At 38.5% G+C, this 14,261-nt stretch overlaps 2 protein-coding genes across 3 annotated transcripts; one reads left to right on the top strand and one right to left on the bottom strand.

The window, feature by feature from the left end:
* The first annotated feature begins 617 nt into the window (after window positions 1-617).
* On the top strand, window positions 618-8,693 carry larp7 (La ribonucleoprotein 7, transcriptional regulator). Its single transcript, XM_017712564.1, has 13 exons — window positions 618-896; window positions 1,547-1,756; window positions 1,986-2,086; window positions 2,176-2,259; window positions 2,379-2,543; window positions 2,679-2,784; window positions 4,677-4,994; window positions 5,667-5,820; window positions 6,638-6,777; window positions 6,927-7,027; window positions 7,134-7,293; window positions 7,485-7,576; window positions 8,323-8,693. The coding sequence occupies exons 2-13, from the start codon at window positions 1,549-1,551 to the stop codon at window positions 8,395-8,397; spliced, it is 1,704 nt and encodes a 567-aa protein (XP_017568053.1). The 5' UTR covers window positions 618-896; window positions 1,547-1,548; the 3' UTR covers window positions 8,398-8,693.
* A 743-nt stretch (window positions 8,694-9,436) lies between these two features.
* On the bottom strand, window positions 9,437-13,992 carry LOC108436198 (stabilizer of axonemal microtubules 2). 2 transcript variants are annotated; one of them, XM_017712540.2, is made up of 4 exons: window positions 13,653-13,992; window positions 11,432-11,611; window positions 10,623-10,825; window positions 9,437-10,499 (listed from the first exon to the last, which is right to left on the bottom strand). In XM_017712540.2, the coding sequence occupies exons 1-4, from the start codon at window positions 13,691-13,693 to the stop codon at window positions 9,508-9,510; spliced, it is 1,416 nt and encodes a 471-aa protein (XP_017568029.1). In that variant the 5' UTR covers window positions 13,694-13,992; the 3' UTR covers window positions 9,437-9,507. The 2 variants fall into 2 exon arrangements, with proteins under 2 accessions (XP_017568029.1, XP_017568030.1); XM_017712541.2 differs by lacking the exon at window positions 13,653-13,992 and adding an exon at window positions 11,834-11,948.
* Between the last annotated feature and the right edge of the window lie 269 nt (window positions 13,993-14,261).

The following is a 14,261-nucleotide window of genomic DNA, read 5'->3' as shown; positions in this document are numbered from 1 at the left end:
GAAATAATTAGAAAAACGTGTTTCACCTTTGTTTTACACAGGTGTCACATATCAATAACCTTTATAATACAATCTCTAAAACAAAACATGTATCTGCTTCTATATCAAGAACGCTAGTGTGAAGATAGTAAGGTCCTGTTAAAATAAAAAGGTTCAAGGTTTTACAAAATTGTAGACTTTACAGTATTCTTGGCTCATTAGTCCTGTTTGTGTATGTATATAACAATCAATTTCTATTTTACACAGTTTAGTTTTTCATTTTAGGTTTAGTTGTTTTTTACCCATTTTAATGTATAAATATGACGTTTTTAATTAATGATATACCAAAGTTAATGATCTATATTTCCACCAGAAATCCATGAAGTATATTTTTCTTTGTGTGGTTCTTTAAAAAATGTTCAACGTTAAACCAAAGAAATACACTAGAAATTTGATTTCAGTATCAATACTGCAACTCATGACAAATTAATATCCTTCCCAAACACTGATATCTGGTGATTTATTATATTTATTGGCGATATCTTGCTGTAAGTTTAATATTTGTGCGCGCGCGTGCGCGTGCGTGGAGAGGAGGAGCGAGAACGCCAGCGCGCACGCTATGCTACGTCATCGGTGTGCGCCCAGAGTCCGACACGCTTAACTTACGGCTGAAAACTTTCAGACTGTTTTTTCTGTTAAAACCGCCTCTGGTTTAAGACTCGATCAAACAGCGCGCGTCGACAGCGCCGTTTGCGAGAAGAGCGGCCTGGAGCTGTTTGTGCTGCTCGGGAGTTTCTAGAGGAGCTGCGGCGCTGCTGGAGCGTTTCTCCAGTCCGTCAGGAGCGCCGTGTGCTGCTCTCTCGCTCGCTGCTCATGTGAGGCTGGTTTGAGCTTCGCGCTTTCGCCGTGGCAAACAGGTAAGCCAAAGCCGTGTTTGTCAACCCTGATTCCGTTGTGCCTGCAGTAAACCCTCCCTTCGCCGCACAGCTTAATGTGTTACTGCGCCAACAAACCCTCTTCAGCTCTGGAATGGCTTCACTCAGCTCGAGGCTCGCCAGTGTTATTCCCCACAAAGGGTCGGTGTGGCTGCAGCTTTTCATTTCAAACTGCCCTCATTCCACTTCAGTAATCAGCTGGTCCCAGTTTCCGAACAGCTGACTAGTTATGTGTTGTTTGGGGTGGGCTTTTGCCTAGAGGGTTTTCTTCTTTGCCGTCATTAACCCAGTGGATGTCTACCATGTCGTAGATGTTGAATAATCCTCCAGAGGATGTGCCAAGGAAAGCAGGCATTTTCCCCAAGACTCATAAAGGAAAACTTATCCCTTGTTTTTGTGTTTGAGCCTATCCTGTACCTCCTGTATCTCACTAATGCTCTTGTAGCTGAATGCTTCAACAGTAATGCCCCAATATCTAGTGGACTTTCCAGAATGGAGCCTTTTACTGCAGCATGGTTGTGGGTGGGCAGACTCCCTATTAATACTCTTAAATTCAAAAGAAACATTGGATTGTGGACATGCAGTGTAACGCTTACATAGGCTTTACTTTGTGTAACGTTTTTTAATTTCAGGTATGGCGGACACCGAGAATATGTCGATTGGCGGCGACTTGTCCACCAAGGAGCTGAGTGAGAAGAAGCAAGAGAATGAGAAAAAGAAGAGGTCTCGGGTGAAGCAGTTGCTGGCCGATGTAAAGAAACAAGTGGAGTTCTGGTTTGATGATGTGAACCTCCACAAGGACAGATATCTGAAGACCGTCATTACGCAGTCAAGAGATGGATGTATGAAAAGATTACCCTGACCCATTAGCTTTTCTTCTTCTTTTTTTAGTAGTGTCTTTATTTGATCCTAGTGCTCTTTCAAATTGATGACATTATGTTACGTTCTAACTCTGCATAATGCCTTCAGCTGTTCCTTTAAACAGTAACTAAATCATAGTCCCAGCTTTGATAGATGAATTAGAAATGTGAATACAAGTGTCTAATTGGATATTTTGCTCTTGCTTTGTAGATGTTGATATAGCTCTCCTAACAACATTCAATCGAATGAAAAAGTTGACCACTGATATCAAATTGATAGCTAGAGCCCTCAAAAATTCTCAAGTGGTAGAGGTAAGATTTCCTTGTGCACTATATTATGTTTAAGAGTAGGTCATGTCTGTTCTGGCTGCAGTGATGCTTAATATTTTTTTTTCTGTAAGGTTAATCTCGAAGGAACTCAAGTAAGGCGAAAAAACCCAATTGGGGATAGTCCAAAAGACGTGGACAGCCGCACAGTATATGTGGTAAACATTCCTCTGCTTGTAACATTTGATTTGTTGTATCTGTAAATGTTTTGTTGTAAAGGCTTTAAATTGGTGTTGTTTTTTTTGTTGTTGTTGTTTTTGTTTTTTCTTTCTCTCAGGAGCTCCTACCATACAACGTAACCCATGTTTGGATAGAAAGAGTGTTTAGCAAGTGTGGAAATGTAGTGTATGTTAGTCTGCCAAGGTACAGGGTCTCAGGGCAGCCAAAGGGCTTTGCGTTTGTGGAGTTTGAGACGGAAGAGCAAGCACATAAAGCCATTGAGGTATCTGTTTCTATTCAAAAGGATTGATTTTTCTATTACTCTTAGTATTTTGATTTAATTCTTTAATAAACCCTTATGCCTAGAGGGTTTTCTTCTTTGCCGTCATTAACCCAGTGGATGTCTACCATGTCATAGATGTTGAATAATCCTCCAGAGGATGTGCCAAGGAAAGCAGGCATTTTCCCCAAGACTCATAAAGGAAAACTTATCCCTTTTCATACAGTCCAGGATGCCACGCAAGGTACTTTACCATACAGAACACATTTCTTTTTGCCTTCATCAGCACCTTTTTGTTTCTCTTTTTAAACTGCTTGTTTAACTAACTGTATAAAACACATTGTAAGCCTCTGTCCAAAATGTGAGTGCAAATGTAATTATTTTACTGTGCAAGTGCAAAAGATTCATATATATACCCATGTGCATGTAGGATTTGTACAGTGCTTAACAATATCAACAATAAAAGCACACCATGAACCTTGATGTGTTGAAAGGTGCATCGTAGGTTTTGCTTTTATTTCTCTGACTTATGATTTGCCTAATACCTTAGAAAGTTCTAAAGCTAACAAGTTGGCTATAAACATATGGTGGCTAATAATTTTCTATCGAAAATATTATGTGCAGTGCACATGGAGAATCTTTAATGGTCATAATCGTTAAGGTTTTACAGCCTAAATAGTTAAAGACATAAAAAAAAAAACTATCCATTGAAGTGATTGAATGTATTGTTGTGATTGTAAAAAAAAAAAAAAAAACAGTGATGTACTCCATTGGTTCATTTTGTTTTATCCAAATTGGTTATGCATTATTGGCACTGTGCCTAGTTGCTTTCATAGGATCTTATTCATCAAAGTTGCATTAAAAAATACATATATGAACTACATTTACACCTCATTTACATGTGCCACGTCCTAATGACGTCACGTCATGAGCCAATGGCTGTGCTTGTAGGTGGCGTTTTGCACTGCTCCCACTGATGACCAATCTTGGTATTTTTATTTTTTGACAGGGGACCGTAGTATAAAAGGCACTGTATAATATGCTTTAAATGGGCTTTGGAATAGTTTCAGCATTTGTTTATACTAGTGTGCATATAAAACAAGTACATCGCTGTTGTCGGAAGAAAATCTCCAAAATGGTAACTTTACAGAAAAAGGAGAACCTACTTTACTTTCAATGTAAGTCAGTGGAACCAGAATTTTTTTCCAAGTCATTTTGGGTCATTTCTTTTAGTCTATTCATCATGAAATTTACACACAATGTAAAGGGCAACATTTGCTTGTCATATTGTCAAAAACTGGAAAATTTCAAAATTGGAGTTTTCTTCTGACAACAGCGACATGGATGTTTGTACTGGATAGCCATGTTCACAAATTATTAGTATTATTAGGCCTCTTTCACTAATATTGTTTGTTTTTTCTTAAATTTTGTTCTTGAGGACCTCACAATTCCTTCAGGAGATTCATGATTTGTTTTTAAACTGTGAAATTGTTTGCACATTTGTTCTCTTGAGTGTGTGTAGATTCTGTTCTTATTTAAGAACAAATCCCAAATAATAAGAAAACACTGGTGAATGTCAGAATCATTTTTGCGCAAATTGATTTTATGAAGGAATTTCTTCTTAAGAATAGTTGGCGATTGAGGCCCGTTGTTATTTTCCCCTCCTATTATTGGTATTTTAGAAGATATTGAAAAAAGTTTGTTAGTTGATGGTAAATCTGGTGTTTTTTTTTCCCCCCAGCTTGTTAAAGTATTAACACTTGCACACACTCCTACCAGACATGAGTTTGACCATACAGATACGCTGATGAAACATGAAAGATTAAATTAATAAAGTATAAAACTCTCATTCCTTGGCTGCAATTCTGATATTTGCCTTTTATATTATGAATTGTCATTGTTCTTCTTTCCTGTGGTTCTTATATTGTGTATAAATGGTTTAACTGTTACTGAGATGTGTGCAAAATCTGAAGATTATTTCAGTAACACACTGCCTTGCATGAAATCTGTTGTGCATATAGTTTAGGCATGTGTTTGAGGATAAGTGAGGCCCTCTGTACTTTTTGTACTTGACCAGTTTTTAGATCAGAATTTTCAGAACACTTAAATTCTGTCTGTTATTTTGTCCACCCTAAGATGAAGATGAGGATGGAAAGAAAAAGAAGAAGAAGAAAAAGAAAGCCCGGAGCGAACTGAAAGATGATTCTATTGAAGAAATGGCAACGGAGAATGTGACCGACAAAGAGCATCCTGGTGAAGCTGAAGTGTCCCGTAAGAAAAGGAAACAGTCTTCAGAGGGCACCGAGACAGAGAGTGGCACTGACATGACTTCAGCCAAGAAGGCAGAGAAGAAAAGACGACGGTCACACAGCTCAGAGGTGTCGGGAGTAGAGGGCCAAGAGGAGAAACCAGCCAAAATGAGTAAAATGGAGGAGGAGGCTGGTGATGCAGAGGGTAGGAACCCCCCCCCCAAAATCCTGCTAGCCGAAAAGATAAGAGGCAATGACTAGCACAAGCAGTATAAATTACATACATTTATAATGGTTTATTTTGTATATTGCTGATCATTTGAATGTTCATTTGGGGTTACAGTTTAAATTACAGATAACCTTCTCAGCATTCTTGAGCCAGGGGTCTGTCTCAGTATTTCTTGCTTACAAAACTAACTTTAAACTGAGTTTGATTTAACCCCGGTGTCAATGGTGGCAGATTTGCTGTTTTTAATGTATGAAAAGTTTCACTTTCTACCCATTTAGGAAGTATGTTTTTCCCCTTATGTTTCATGCATTGTCATTAAGTTTTGTGCTTTAAAGTGTGTGCAAACAAGGATTAGCCTTGAGTATTATGGTTAGCAGTTATAATTGTTAATTGCTGTTATACAATGAGTTAAAAACAGTTGTGGGTTTTGTAAGCTGAAACTTAGACAGGAAGCCTAAGTTGATCCTCAGATTGACTACCTTTTGTTGTCCAACTACAAGCCAGAACAAATGGCAAAACAAACTCTTTGACTCATCACTGACATTGCGTACCCTAATTTTTCTAACCTGTTTAGTGCTTGTTTAACTAAAATTAGCACTAGATTCAAAGTATCGTACATGACTTGTTGGTGTTGATGATTGTGTTTAGAGATTTCTGAGAACAACAAAGAAAAACAGGAGGAAGATGGAAAAAAGGATGAAAAGGATGATTCCTTACTGAAGGCCAAGAGGAAGAGAAAGAAGAAACATAAGGAGAGACTGAAGATTGAGGAAGAGGTCATTCCTCTCAGAGTGCTCTCAAAGTAAGAATCACTGAAAATGCATTACTGCAGTTAATTGCTGAACATACAACAAAGTAAAGCTATAAGCACAAGTTATATGCAAAAAAATGCCATATTTAGGTGTGTTCTCTGCAGAGGGTTAATGTATTTTCGCTTCAGTCAACAAAATGTGAACAACTGAGAACGTTTGAGCTTTTGCAAATGACTGTATATGAAAGGTAAAGTGGGTGTCAGGCGGTGCACTAAGCTTTTTGGTTTTATGCTTTTAACATCTAAACTAGCAATGTTGATGTTAACCAGTAAACCAACAAATAAGTGTTTAACCAATGTTTTTGGTTAAAAGTTAGTTTAATATCTGATAAACAATTGATATTTGAATAGTTGAGGTTTTTCATTCAGCTTGACCGCCTTTTAAATATACACAAGAGCCTAATTTCTTTAATTAGCCCTACTTAGTGATGCAATAATCCAGGTTTTCTGGAATCCTCGATACTTAATTTTAACCAACAGCCCAGAGATGTTGAAAAAGGTACATTGCAGAGATTAAACCAAAACGTTCTGCATTTTCCCACCAATTCATTAAATAATGTAAATCTACTGTATGTGGAGTCAGTGTAGGATCATTACAGAAAAATAGGATTTATGAAAAGCAAAAAGTATGTGATTGTGTTGTTTATAAGTTTACCTGGGTCAAAGAAAGATTGTATATACATTTTTTAATTCTTCTAATGCAAAGACCAGAGATTTTTCAATAGTTTCTGATTTCTGTCAAATTTTTAAATTCTTATTTATATTAAAATTTAAAATTCTGGTTTGTTTTTAATGTTTGTTAACTAAGGAAAGAATGGTTGGACATGAAGGAGGAGTATTTAACACTTCAGAAGCACTGCATGGGAACTCTGAAGAAAAACATTAATGACATCAATCAAAAAACTATGGATTGTGACAATCCAACTACTGAAAACAATGAGAAAGCTGGTAAGTGCTGCAGATTAATGTGAATCATTCGATTGTAAATATTTCCTTTTCCATTGTAACAGTAGTACCATATTTTAGCACCCTGTTAATGAAGGTCCTGAAGTTTGGTATTAACTGTGTACTTACATTCCCCCTCTCCTTTTTTAAAGAGGAAAAGAATAAAGCAAAAACTTCTGGCCCTCAGTTTGAGAGTGGAGTCATTGTCAAAATCACCCACAGCCAGCCTTTGCCAAGCAAGAAACTTGTCAAGGTACAGCATTAGGACACTGGTTGGTGTTCTAAACATGTTTTTTGTTTAAAGATGCATCAGTTTCCAGGCAATCAATTTGATAAATCAAGTTTTCTTCAAATTGTAGGACACCCTGTCTGAAGTGTCTGCAGTGAAGTATGTGGATATCCTGGAAGGAGATGCTGAGGGTTACATCCGATTTAATACACATGAGGATGCAAAAGCAGTCATTACAGCTCGGTCTGAACTGCAGAAAAAACACAACTGGAACCTGGAGATTCTTACTGGTTAGAATGCTAAATAAATGATTGTGTTTGTCATATTTAATGATAATCCCAATTACTTAAACACATTTCAGACCTTATCCTGTTTTGATGAATAAAAAAAACAAAGTGCAGTCCCATGTCTTCTGTGCAGCTATGGAATATGCTACTGTTCTTATTTTCCAAAACATTGTTATCTTATTGTTTATGTAAAGGTGACCATGAGCAAAGGTACTGGCAGAAGATCTTGGTGGATCGACAGGCAAAACTGAATCGTTCCAGAGACAAAAAACGGGGCACAGAAAAGGTGAGCAAATCTTTAGACCAGACGTGTCTTACTGGGTTCCTTCCAAGACACAGCTCTGCAGAGTTTAGTGTTCTGCCTCATTAAACACACTTGAATCCTGCAAATTAGCAGGGTGTTCATGAGTAGAACTTATTAGAAGAGGGAAATGCTGATCTCTCTGGAGTTGTGACCCAAATGGAATCCAGTTTGACACTTATGATTTAGACTATAGATGTGTCTCAAATTGCAGGCTTCAGCAGAGGTAGGAGAGACTTTGCTAGAACTGGTATACAAAGACACCCCTTCAGTGCTCATTAGTGCACATTTGCAGCGGTCTGAGCTGGCTGTATCAACATGTGTGCGCCAGTAAGCCATGACACATTTTAAAACACTGATTTAAATTTACATTTCATAATTATTTAGTCCACATTCTTGTAATGCATCTTGCCACTCAAGGCTGTTTCCACCGTTTTTCAAATGTTTGAGCTACGCATGAGAATTGTGACTGAAGTTCTCTAAGGATCCAACAGCTAAGTCCCTTGATTTCTCAAAAACGAAGGGTGCATTTCTCAGCCACATTAGAAAGATCCTAAAAAACAGGGTAGCCTTCAGTGATGTAATGGCAGAGAATGAAGCCTTTCTTAGCTGCATTCCTGGCTATGAGAGACAGTATTTTTATCATCATATATTGATTATATATTTTTATAATTTCTCCAAAACTTCAGTGTTGAATTCATGAATTTAACATGCCATATCTTCTTTTTTAGCTTATTTCTAAGGCTGAAAAAATAATCATCGCTCGGGCAAAAGAGGCAAATAAGCATATCTACTTTGATGACTGATGGTCAAGTGAGGTTCCACCTGATGTTAAAGCCTTTTTTCCGTTAGTAAGTTTTGTCAGCACTGTACTTCAACTGTTTTAGGTAGTCTTTTTTTTTTTTTTTTTTTTTTTTACCCCAAATGCATTGTTTTGTTTGCAGATCTAATTTGACTGTGTTAAAGATGAATTTTAAGGTGAAATTTGTTTTCTTTTTAATAAAGCAGGAATGAACATGTTCAGATTACCACAGGTGCTTTTTAAATAAAAAAAAATGTAGTGGTGCAACTTTTTAAAAATAAATTATTTGTTTTCATAAAACTGGCATTTGTAATGAAGTCATTTATCACAAATATGAAAATTTACATGCACACAGTACAGCACAGCATTACAGTACATTAGTGATCATATTTCAGTATTAGTACTATGAAGTCAGAAAAAACACCTTTTTTGATACTTTTATTCCTGATGACATGCTAATTATTAATATTATGGGAGATACACTACATCTACTACATGCTTTTGGGTTAATCCTGATTGGTGTGACAAAATTAAAATAACATATTTTGACTTGGACAGTAAGAAAATTATATTTTCACTTGTGTCGTTATTGCAATGGGGAATTCAGTGACTTAAACTGTATTTTTAATAGAACTGGGATTTTCAAAAACTCATTATCATGGGTTGCCATGGGTCTCCCCTGAAGACTTTAAAATGAGTCCTTTTCAAATGATTCCATAATTATAGAAACATGGGGTTCTTGGAGGCATTCATGCTTCTGAATTTTAGTGATTTTAGCTGATGTGTTTGATCAAGTCCAGTGAGAGAACTGGTTGCTGCTGCTGTGGCATGTTTCTGTCTAGCATGGTCATGAGGAGAAGGTGGCATTTGCACATACAGTAAAGAAGAACAGTTTCTCATGTGTGAAATACTTCTTTATGGTGTTTTAAGGTGGCAGATGGGAATTTAAGCGGTTTGTACCTTTTTTTTTGCTGAGGAATACAAATACTTCAAATACAAAGATAGGTCTCAACCTATCGAAATAATTCCATCTTGCAATAGAAAATGTTATGTAATCAAATACTTTTATTCCAATCTTGGTGCTTAAAAAAATAAGCTGAGTTGATGAGAACTTCTAATGAGCTCTCCTGTCTTTGGCCCTGCCTGGACAGACTTTTTGCTGCTGGGAAGACGACAAACCTTTGCCTGTCATCTCTTGAGCCAGTGAAACATCTTTCACTGAGATGGTGCGATATAGCCTATGTCCTGCTTTGCTGCAGGTATACTCAAAACCTGGTGGCGCTGCAAAACTGGCAGGGCAAAATCCTGGTGGCTTCCCTGTGTACAAGCCCTGTAACATTGGTCTATGACTTGAAGCATTCTGAATAGGCACATGCATGAAGGTATTGGACTTGCATCTACGCTGGGATCTGAAGGTGGTATTTTCAAAGGTTCCTAATGGCTTCACCGTGTCTTTAACCTGTGGTTGGCATGCCACGTCCCATGCTCTGTAGTCTTCTTTCATGACCGACTTTCCCTGGAATGGTTCCTTGTTCTTTTCCAAGGCACTGATGGGTGGCCGAACATGTTGAACTTGCTTATACTCATGCAGCACATAGTCTGCATGTGTAGTGGATAGGAAGTCCATATTACCTACTACAGGTCTGTCATTCTCTACTTTGTGTGCCTGTTTTAGTTGCAGGAACCAGGGTTTGTACTGGTCACGGAACTCTGTGGTAGCCTGAAAGGGGGCACAGTTAGTCCCCCAAGCATCTTTTACCTTTATGGGTTTAGGTACTTCTGTGGGAATACCCTTGTAATCTTGTTTGTGAGTGGACACTCCATCAAAAGAGGCACTGGACGGCCTGTACTTCTCCTTCTCTCTAGGCTTCCTTGGCTTTACAGGGTGAGGAACGTAATGGAGTTTATAGTTGGTGGTTCCATCAAAAGGCAGAGACTCCTGAATCTGTGGAACTGGTTTAAATTTCTCTCTGGTTGAACTGGATATCTTGGGACAAAAGTCATCTCTGAAAGTTGTGGTGTTCACAAACTTCTCTTGATTTACTCTCAGGTTGTCATTGGTTCTGAAGGGCTGGCATCTCTCTAAAGACCATGGCTTAAATTCCTCTGTAGTTGAAAGGGACGGAGAATACGTTTTAAAATGGTAAAATATGGTCTTGAAAGTGAACTAAAATGAATGACAAATGGAAACAAGAAGTCTCATATGGATCCAATCATGAGAGTACCGACCTTGGTATAAGGACGTAGCCACCATCTTGGTAGTTGGAGGGGAGTATTCCCTAGTTTGCTTGTTCACCATGTGCTGCTGCACAGGATGGTTTTTGTAGTCTTCTGCATATGTGCTAGTCAACATCATGGTACCATCAGGAGGAACATAAACTTCTGCTGCTGTGGTAGACCTTCTGGTCACTGTATGGGGCACATAGTCCCGTCTGAAAGACAGTGTCCACTTCTGCTTACTGTGCAACAGTTTGGCTGTTCATACAGGTCGTTCAGGCACAAGCTTGGGTGTAACATATCTACATCATATATCACATAAGTGAAAATGTGTTAAAGGATCCATATCCTACTTTTGTATCTTAATTTTCTTGTGCTCCATTTATCTTTGTGTAGGCTTATGTACCAAAACCAGTCGGAATTCTTACAAAACAAAAATGTTCTAACGTCCCTTTGTACTGTGTCTTGGCAATAAACAGGGTAGTTTTATTACTGGTTTTAAGACTGATATATAAATGAGTACTCATTTGATTGCAGCTTAGTTTCCAGATATGGACTGGGGAGTGAACAGTACATTTTGAAACCTTTCTACATCAAACAAGTTTATATCAAAAAAAAGAAGAAGAAAATTCAGTTTTGCAATTTTACCATTTTTTTCCTCAGAGTGGAAAGCTGCAGAGTTTGGTGATTTTCCTGTTCAAAGACACCAATCACAACTCATTGGTTAATTCCCAGGTTTAGTTGGTGTGTTTGAGCAGTTAAATCAGCAAGCTGTGCAGAACTCTGGCCCTCACTGCCCAACATTGTGTGATCCCATCTACCTGAATGTGGTCGTGTTTTCCACCTTTCCCTCCAACGGCTTCCACTCATTCTGTCGTTTTGTAGCAGCACAGGTGGCTGTGGTACAGTGAGCGAGGAAATTCTCCTGGTACTCCGTGAGTAGGCAGCCAGTAGGGACTAAATTCTCCTCTACATTTGGCTGCTGTGGGCAGCGATGTTTCCTTGTGCAGAACAGGACAGTCCGGAAAACAGTAGAGAAGAACAAAAGAGAAGTTTACATAGTGCACCGAGAAACTTTACAGTTTTCGAATCACTCTTTCTTTGTATAAAATAGCTGATAGACAACCAGACAGTTAGCGGTGGGTGAATTTAGTGTGCTGCTCTATGGCCTGCAGTAAGTGCTCGTCCACACACACACACACCACAAAATCAAACACCCTTACCTCATTTAACAGGCCAATAGTGCAACTTTGTCCCATTTGTGCTATACACTACTCTTGAAAGCATACAGCTGCAAGTGCATTCACAGCTGTGCTCTACACTCAATGGTAGCCTTCCTTTCCATCACACTTTAAATAATTTAACAGATAGCCTGTACAGTTGTACAGCTGGAGCAGTATGGCAGCGGAGGTGGTTAGCTAAAAATAAACCCATGTGGCACTCACTTCTCTGGAGAGATGTGAAAGAGAGGGAGCATAAAAGAGCAGCAAACACTCACTGATTGGCTGTTTGTTCTTAGCCTGAAGGATATGGATGCTTTGAGGTTTTCATCCACTATTTTCAATATCAGAAATGCAAATTAAGTTTTATTAGTTCTAGTAAAAATATGGAATTTGACATGTAGAAAAATCTGATAATAACATGTAGAAACCTTTAGAACCCAGTAATGCAATAGAATGTCTTAACTGATAGTGTAATAAAATTAGTACTGATCAAGTAATATGACATTTTTGAAAATGTAGTACACTTTTGGTTTGACCATATGTAATACCTTATAATGAAGAAAAGGTACCACTGTTAGTCCTCTGGTTCTGTTCTGGTCAGACTTAACTGATTTACTGGCCTTATTTAAGTCATTCCAACAATTTGGGTCAAAACACAAGCAGACAGGTACCAAGGCAGATCTATATTTAAAAACTAGGAAGACAAGCCTGAAGAACCACAGCTTAGTAAGGAACAGAGACTTTGCAGTCGAACAGGCTACACCAGTGGTCTGCAACCCTGATCTTGGAGAGCTACCTTTAGTTAGTTCCAGCCTGTATGGAATAAGCTGCCCTGCCCCTTGCTTGGCTCTAATACCTCTGATCCAACCAATCAGGGACTTAAGAAGAGGTTGATTAGCTGGAGCAGGTGTGGCAAGTTCAGGTTGGATCCAGGCTCTGCAGGAAGGTAGCTCTTCAGGACCAGGCTTGAGGAACTCTGGGCTAAACAAAGGGTGTATATGGGGGATGAAAGTCCATAAAGTAGCTGCAGGTGTGTGCAGTGGAGGAGGGGTGGAGCCAAGACAGATCAAGATGGAGGAGGACATGTGACAATCACAAATATCATTTCTTTCACCTGATGAGCTTAAACCTAAGTATATTGTAGCACCCATTTTTTAAAACATATTTCAGGAAAAATGATCAGCTTACACATTTAATACATTTCCAAAAATGTAAGAATTTATTATATATAGGGTCAACCTGAAAGTACATTTCTGATGTAATAAATTATTATTAGATGTTCAGTTAAGACTGAAGAATTACTTTATTGGTCAGGTTATTACATTATTGAGTTTATTGATTATTTTTATTTTCTTTTTTGAAGTGCAAATTTTTATCCCATTTGGGGGTTAATACATTATTGGGAAATTGATTACAATATTAGGTTCTACAAAGATATTATTAATAGGAATTATATATATGACTTACAATTCAGGTCTCACTAATAAGAATTCATGGGTGCTAGCGATTCAGTATGATGGAACAGATTTACTTGCATGAAATATGTTTTTCTCATGTGCTAAAGTCGTTTCTAAAGGTAAAGATGTAATATCCTGACATGCTGTGAAGTTCCACTGTTAGCGAAGGTGTTTACTCTATACTCTGTGTCTTTAAGGTGTTTACTCTTTACTCTGTGTCTTTAAGGTGTTTACTCTATACTCTGTGTCTTTAAGGTGTTTACTCTTTACTCTGTGTCTTTAAGGTGTTTACTCTTTACTCTGTGTCTCTGAAGCGGCGGTCTGGTTTTCAGTGTATGAGCACCGTGTAGCTTTGTTCTTACCCACAGGTGCATATCTGGCATATGCACTGCTGAACTGCCATGAGTCTCCAGCATTCAGGACCCGCTCCGGTGAAAGGCACTAGTTTCTACAAGTCTAATCCTTTCCCGGAGCAGTTGAAAAGGAAGCGCGTGCAATCCTCTTTACGGTGTCCTGGTGTGGCACGTGTTCATCGGCAGACTCTCTGAAAGCCCAGAAAGCGGGAGCTGTTCGTTTGGAATGTGTTTCTTTATTTCATCACACGACATTCTGATTTCTAAAAGCGCCATAATGGTAATCACAGACTTCACTGTGACGGAAACCGCTCAGGCTAACCGTTAAACTCCTACAAGTAATGTGAAGTGTGTCTCTGCTATTTGTCCACAAGATGGCAGTATCAGCAGTATAACACGGCGCTAAATCTGCTCTTCCTAGCGCCATATATTCAGCGTTTCTCTTGTCCTGGAGGCCCACTGTCCTGCACTTTTTAGGCTTCCTTTTGCTCCCAACACCTGACCCACCTAATCAGCTCATAAACAGCCCATTATTGAATTAAACTGCTTGGCCTAAAACAGGACGAAGCACTAAAGTGTGCAGGGCTGTGGGCCTCCAGGACTGGGACTGAAAAGCAC

Source organism: Pygocentrus nattereri, chromosome 2 (assembly GCF_015220715.1).
Source record: "Pygocentrus nattereri isolate fPygNat1 chromosome 2, fPygNat1.pri, whole genome shotgun sequence".
Taxonomy (NCBI): Eukaryota; Metazoa; Chordata; class Actinopteri; order Characiformes; family Serrasalmidae; genus Pygocentrus; species Pygocentrus nattereri.
The sequence above is the reverse complement of the archived record's forward strand: the minus strand, read 5'-3'. Positions and strand labels throughout refer to the sequence as shown.

Bases quoted from the DNA above. Each gene is read 5' to 3' on its own strand.
- larp7 (XM_017712564.1), top strand. From the start codon at position 1,549: ATGGCGGACACCGAGAATATGTCGATTGGCGGCGACTTGTCCACCAAG. The intron at 2,260-2,378 runs GTAAACATTCCT...TCTTTCTCTCAG, and splicing joins ACAGCCGCACAGTATATGTG to GAGCTCCTACCATACAACGT. The intron at 4,995-5,666 runs GTAGGAACCCCC...GATTGTGTTTAG, and splicing joins GGAGGCTGGTGATGCAGAGG to AGATTTCTGAGAACAACAAA.
- LOC108436198 (XM_017712540.2), bottom strand. From the start codon at position 13,693: ATGGCAGTTCAGCAGTGCATATGCCAGATATGCACCTGTGG. The intron at 10,826-11,431 runs GTAGATGGGATC...ACTGTCTTTCAG, and splicing joins GAAAACACGACCACATTCAG to ACGGGACTATGTGCCCCATA. The intron at 10,500-10,622 runs GTCGGTACTCTC...TTTCAACTACAG, and splicing joins GGCTACGTCCTTATACCAAG to AGGAATTTAAGCCATGGTCT.